Here is a 7,109-nt window from a genome sequence, read left to right as displayed (position 1 = left end):
AAATCGATTACCTAATATCACAAAAAAAAAATTATCATTGCTTCAACGCCCCATGGACCACAATATAAATCCTTTCGTGTCATTGGGGAGACCACCACCAGTCTAATAGCTATTGACAAAAAAAATTTCAAATTAAGTGAACTATTCATACGTTGTTAAGTGACGATGGCCCATTACTAGCAAGTCCAACATGATATAAGCCATAGCCCAAATATTATTTTCTTGGAAAATTATATAAAATAGCAAATTATTAATTTAAATTAAATGTTTTAATCACAATTTCATTTAATTGTAATCTGTAGCAAACACTTGTCATTCACCTCTCTCCCCAGAGAATTTCGCTCGCCACTCTCCCTCGCCTCTCTCACTTTTTTTTGACACAAACGCAATACAAATACTGTATATACAAATACATATGTTTTCGTCCTATACACTTATAATTATACAAATATAAATCTTTCCCTATCAGTTTTCTTTTGCCTTTCTCGCTTTATACAAATTACAATGTATAATTTGTGTTGTATAAAGCGAGAGAGAGAGACAGAGAGATTTGATATACAAATGTTTTATTTCGATTCAATTGTATATAAATTCAAATTCTATGCAGATATACAAACACAATCATTGATATATACATAGTAGTTACATATATACAATTATCTAACCGATATACATATGCAATCGCTGCACTTTTATACAAATGAATGCCTGCTTGCGATTTATACAAATCTGATGCTCCATAGCAAACATAAAATTTACTATGGAGCACAATTATGCAAACTATAGTTATAGCATACAAATGTGATTTTTATGTTTGCTAAACCTAAAATTTACTCTTTTATCTTTAGTTTGTAGTGAAAAATTGTGGCAAAAGTTCCACTAAAGCAACTTGTTTTGATATCGTCATTTAGTTTATATAATCACTTTATATATACCGTGTCTGAAATTAGACTTGATAAAATCAAAACGCAATATTTGAAGTTATATATGACTAAAGCTCCAATCATTGATGTGTGATATCGGGGAGTTATATTCAAAGTTTATACACATATGATCAAAGTTCAAGCGAACATGACTAAGATTTAGTCGGTTTTGCCACACTTCAGACACATAAGAATTGAGGTATGAAATTTAGCCATTTTTGTCTGACTTCACCTTTTCTTTGCTCAAACTTCAACATATGCGGCTGAAGTTCAATCATTTTGCCTGACTTCAACCATTTCTATCTGGTGTTTAGGCAAAAATGACTTAACCTCGATCATATATGACTGAAGTCCAACTATTTTTGCCTGAGCTTCGGACACTGCATATCCAAAGTGGATATATATGCAAAAAAATAAAAAGATAAAATTCAAATTTAGTACTCTTATATGTACACAAAACAAGAGCATTTACTAGGCAGTGAAGGTAGCAAAACAAGTTATCTGATGATCTTACAAGGTTGAAAATAAAATAACTCAGTTTACACAAAAGATTTCCTTTGTGTTGATGTTCTATCAAAAAGACATAAGAAACATGATTTTTCATGTGTACAGAGCTATGTTGCTCGGACTCTTCAATAAAATCGATGGGTGTGTGTCGGATCCAACACAAGTGCAACAACATTTTTGGAGAGTTCAAGTAACATAGGTACAAGGACCTTATATGTTGGCTTTCATTAATCGTAAGGTATTTGGATATAAGCTGCATCACACACAAATGGAATGTCAGCATACATCCCAGCAAGTGCACATCTTATGGACTCTAAAACTGTGAACAGATACGCAAATGCGACGGCTGTCCAAAAATGCATGCCAACCTTGCCCCAATATACCGCCAGTGGCATCCAACGGCTTATAGTCCCGATAACCTGCAAGGCAATCTCGAGTAGCATCCCCATTACCACATGGAACCTAAAGAAATGAGGCCATTCCTTTCTCCTCACTACACCAAGATAAGCAACAAAGAAGTACGCCATTAAAAACCAGCCCGGTAATCTCCCAATAGCTCTGAGGAAAGGGTATGTCAGAAACTCAAAATCTTCCAAGAAGGGGTGGAGATGATATGCTGTCTCAGCATACATCCAAGTCTCGTGAAGTGGCATCAAGTAAGGGAGGCATGCTAAGGTTCTCCACCACCACCTCGGCTTTTTGGTCATCGGAGGGAATCTGTAACTATAGGGGACATCCTTTGATGCTCTAGGGGTCATGGACAATTGGCTTCGCCTTGGTAACTGGGGTATAGCATTAGAAAGACCACCATATTCACCAGTTGAAAGAAGTGATGATGCAGAAGAAAGATCAAGGAAGCTGAATCCTGCAATGACAACACAACTATAATAGGGAAACTAGCTTCAAATCTTTAAACTGATAGAGCCAACAGAAAATAATTATACCATAAACTTGTAGGGATAAGATATATCAGGTATTTGGATTAATGATCTGTTGACCATTTTGTTCCCTCAATCATGGTTCTTATAACACCGAATCCTCTAAAAGAACTACTACGTATGCCTTCCTGTACCCCCTTAAACCTCTATTTTTTACATGGCTTATTTCTAAAGGAGGCTTTAAACTACTACATGGCTTATTTCTAAATGAGGGAGCTTGAAGCATATGAGGCATTTCAAAGCCCTTTTTTATGATTAAAAGATGTCTGAATCTGATGATTAAGATGTTATCTCTAAACTTGAAGACGGGATAATGAAGACTGTTTGTTTCTCATTATCTGAATGGATATAATATATCTTTATTTAAATTCTAATAAATTTACAACTCAAATAAACAATAATTATTGTTTAAATCTTATATAAACAAAGTATTAGAAAAAAGCTTAACTTATGTGGTATTATAAAATTATGTGTTTGATGAAGCACACTTTGAAAGCCAGCAACAGTGGTCAATTGTGATAGTTCTAACTTGTGAGGTGGCAGTAGGTGGTTGTTGTGATTGATGGGAGGTGGCTGGTGATGGCGGTCGTGCATTCCTGGCTGGTGAATAGGTATATGGTTGTGGCCAAAGGTGATTGTTATGCAGTTGTGACCGATAGTGGTTGTTGGCAGTGGAAGGCGATGGTGGTTGTTCACGATGACTGGTGGTAGAGGTGATTGGTAATGGATGTGGTTGGTGGTGATGGTGGAGGTGTAGGTAATAGTCACATGAAGGAGGTTGGTGTTGGTGATTGGTTATGGAGGTAGCTGATTGACATGGAGGCTGTGCAATGGTAACTAACATTGAAGGTAGTTAGTGGTGGTTGTTGGCGGTTGTGGATATGTGGTAGAGGCCGGTGGTTGTCTGGTGCTATTGGATAGAGTAGTGATGAAACGTCTTCACAGGAATCCTTAATTGTATGTCTTTAGTAGTCATCATGCAGTGGTAGTGAGTGAAGTAGTGATAAAATGTCATTTTCACGGGAATCATTAATTTAACAACATTTTAATGATCTTCAGACAATGTACAAGATAGGAATGAATAAGACCTACTAAAAGAAAATATGTTTTTATAAAGGAAAAAAATGCACTTACACGCGCAGAAATCTGAAAATATCAAATTCAGACCTTTAACTGAAAACAAAAGTAGCTAGGCAGAACTAACATAAGAATAAGATCTATGCTTCGGTTAAAATCAGCTATCTCAGGCTAAAGAACAGTAGCCTAATGACCTCATTAAGAAACCAAATATCAATCTAGTTTAGTTGCAGTCATGCATATGATGCAACAACAAACACCAAATCAATAATGTTTTTATTTCAACTCAGAAGTGCAAAATAAAAAATAATGACATGCAAAAGGATCACCATCAAGAACTCATACACACCTTTGGAGCAGGATGCTGGATGCTGATGAGGTGCCGGTGAACGTCTAACACATCCGACTATAACCTTGGAAGGCAGCAGCGGGATGCATGACGATGCAGATCCATAGGACTTGGAGCTACATGCCTTGAAAGGTTTACAAATACCCCCAGACCTCAAGGAATATCCGTTTAGGATCATATTCAAGCCCTTTGACAAGATCTACAAAGAAGAAAAGCACACAGCACTGTAAATGCACTGCAATGCACGCTAAAGACCAAGCGGACTGAGCCAAACATTTCAATGAAATTTGAAGCACCCTTGTCTAAACGAAGAAAACGCATATAAACCTGATTGACTATCAATTCCAAAATATGGAGGTTTTACCATCAATAATCACACAAGATAGAGAGTCTAATAAAATAGAAAGTTGAAGTTTGTTGTTATTTGGAAGAAGAAACTTCTTGTGTCCCTGTAGTATAACTTTATGAACTAATGACCAACACATACCCCTTTCTTAATGTTTTCACTAATAGAAGCCTCTTCAACAGATATAAACTACATCTATTTGCAATTTTGAGTGAAGACACTAGTATTTTTCCAATAATGTACCAATGCTACCCATTGTCCATAAAAAGTGAGTGGTTTTATATTCAAACTTGTCTCAATCATCATAAAACAAAAGAAAGTGAAATTGCCCTACACCTTTAAGCCAGAAGCAAGAAGTACTACTCGCCCTTCACCACTGTTAAAGGAAGAATTATTTTAGAAATGCAGGATTTAAACACTAATATCCTTTAATCACTTTCTTCGACCAGCAAGTGAGAAACTTCTGCTCATAGACTAATTACTGATCCATACCACTTATACAGTCTAAAAGGGGACAAATTAGCTTTGAACTGTGATGGGAATAAATGTTATTGTTAATGTCGCTAAGGCAGTATTGTTTCTACAGAATTTGTGGAAGAAATGAAAAATTACACAAGAAAAACTTCAACAAGAATATAAGGACTGAAACACTCAGTTTAATCATCAGATGAAAGGTATTTATGTCAAATGTTGGAAAAAGGGCACTTCAAACAACTGCATAGTTCGGGTAAGGGTCGATCCCTAAAGAGTGTGTTGTAGATAGTCTATCCTAATGCAAGCACTAGTAAGTAGTACCTGCTTCCACAGCTCGAGCCTGTTATCTAACTTTATCATTACTCAACACATTAGTGACTGTTTTCACAGCTCAAACCCATTGACTAAAGATTATAGTACATTGATAACTTCACCACTATTCTAAGGCTCCTTTTCGGTGGACCATACTATAAGGATCCATGATTCCTCCATCGTCCAAAAGACGTGCCCAGCTTAATTTCTCCCCCTAGTCTCTAGTCATACAAATTCCCAATTTTGATAATGGAAACTGTTCTAATTGCCAATTTTTATTTTTATTTTTGAATTTTTTCAAATGAAAAAAAAAAGTGACCTTATTCAAACTTGAAGAAACTCAAATTTAACTCATAAATGCTCAAATGAAAGATTCTACAACATTACTTTACTACAACTATCAGTTTTTTTTTAATCTCCAGAGAAATATAAAAGCAAATAAGCTTACTTGAACAGTACGAGAAATCCGACGCTGCCGGAGCACCGACCACCACCGGAAAAGGTCGCCGTATCAACGGCGACTGAGAGCGAGCAGAAGTGGAAGGAAGGAAGAAATAATTCTAGAAGGAGAAGATAGACTGTTTTTTCTTATCGATTGGGATTTTGGGACATTGGGCTCGACATTTGGGTTGGGCCTGTTATTGGGTCTTTACCTCGGAGAGGACATAAATCATCGAAAATTGAATTATCGAATTAATTCAAGTTGGAGAAATTACATAATTAGACATATTCTATTACTATGTATATTGTTATTACCTATAATTTTAAAATATTACGTATTTTACTACTAATTAAGAATTTTCTATCATATATTGAAAAAATACACTTAAATACATGTATTTTTGTTATTAGGGAACTCTAAAATAAGGGGAGATGTGAGCGAGATGGGGAGGGAGGTAAGCGAGATATGTATGTATTTTGTATGATTCACATGTATTTGAGATATCAAATAAATAGGAGAGTGGAAAGCAAGATAGAAGAGAAGCGAGAGAGGCAAACGAAATTTGTTATATATTCCATATACATGTGAATCCACTTAGATACAATGTATAATAAATCACACTTAATTTTGACCTTATGTATCCCGAGATACATGTATCTGAATGTATTCGGACGCACCAATATTTAGTAAGATTCGTAATATTGCAAACTATAATGTATTTAAGTAATTAGCTTCTAAACTATTAGAATTTGTATAAGTTTCATTGAAGTTTAATCTAGCATATTGAATTGAGCTTTAAAAATATAATATCTACCATCTATTTTAAATTATTGATTATCAAATTATCAAATTTGAACTTTATAAAATCGAATATTGAATGTCATCTCAAAAGATTTTGTTTTTGCCTTTTGTTTGTGATAACAATTATCATGTCATTTTTTCTATAATAATAATAGTAATAACAAGGTACTAAGAGGATGACTGTTGGATAACGATAATATCATATTAATGGCAAGGTTTACAAAGGAGCTGACGTATTCAAGTTAGAGTCATGATTTGAATAGATCCCTTTGTTTGATGGACTTAGTTAAAAATAAAATTATAATTACTATTAATTATAATTTTTAGCATAATAATAAACGTTTAATCTTTGATAAATGATGTTTACAATTATAAGAAAAAAACAAATAAACATAGGACAAATACCGCCAATGGTTAAAAAAGGAAAAAGAAGAACGAACAATGACAAAACCAGTACACCTTCTTCACTCATTCAATTGACCCAACCACTAACCTTTACACTTCAATTCAAAATTTCAAAAAATCAAAAATCACAAAAAATAAAATAAAAACCATCATTATGCTTTCGAAAATTACAAAATTTACTCTTACCCTTGAAATAAAAACATCACTTTTCTCTCTAAAATTCACTTATGAAATTCCGTTATATACTAATATTCTTCTTAGAATCCACTCGTGAAATATAAGTGGTATGACCAACATGAATAGTAGTGCATTGATAGAATTACTCCATCTTTAATTAGAAGTCTCGAATTCAATTTTTTTTTACTCATATAGGGAGCACCATAGCAGGTTTCGATTTCGAGTGCTAATTAAAACTCAAATATGAATTTTGAACCATGAATATCAAAAAAAAAAAAAAAAAAAAACACAAGTGGTATGATTAGTCATCAAATTATTGACCCCATGATCATATCAGTATCACATATACGATCCAAAA

The 7,109-nt window shown here is 34.2% G+C and overlaps 1 protein-coding gene across 1 annotated transcript; it reads right to left on the bottom strand.

Annotated features, from left to right (window-relative positions):
* Positions 1-1,373: 1,373 nt before the first annotated feature.
* On the bottom strand, positions 1,374-5,532 carry LOC125819649 (protein TIC 20-I, chloroplastic-like). Its single transcript, XM_049499112.1, has 3 exons — positions 5,375-5,532; positions 3,795-3,993; positions 1,374-2,295 (listed from the first exon to the last, which is right to left on the bottom strand). Exons 2-3 carry the CDS (start codon positions 3,970-3,972, stop codon positions 1,658-1,660), a joined length of 816 nt encoding a protein of 271 aa, XP_049355069.1. The 5' UTR covers positions 3,973-3,993; positions 5,375-5,532; the 3' UTR covers positions 1,374-1,657.
* Between the last annotated feature and the right edge of the window lie 1,577 nt (positions 5,533-7,109).

The sequence above is a fragment of the Solanum verrucosum genome, unplaced genomic scaffold, assembly GCF_900185275.1.
Source record: "Solanum verrucosum unplaced genomic scaffold, falcon-dt-bn FXZP01000255.1, whole genome shotgun sequence".
NCBI classification, from domain to species: Eukaryota; Viridiplantae; Streptophyta; class Magnoliopsida; order Solanales; family Solanaceae; genus Solanum; species Solanum verrucosum.
The sequence above is the reverse complement of the archived record's forward strand: the minus strand, read 5'-3'. Positions and strand labels throughout refer to the sequence as shown.

Bases quoted from the DNA above. Each gene is read 5' to 3' on its own strand.
- LOC125819649 (XM_049499112.1), bottom strand. From the start codon at position 3,972: ATGATCCTAAACGGATATTCCTTGAGGTCTGGGGGTATTTGTAAACCT. The intron at 2,296-3,794 runs GTGTGTATGAGT...TTGTCATTGCAG, and splicing joins TCCAGCATCCTGCTCCAAAG to GATTCAGCTTCCTTGATCTT.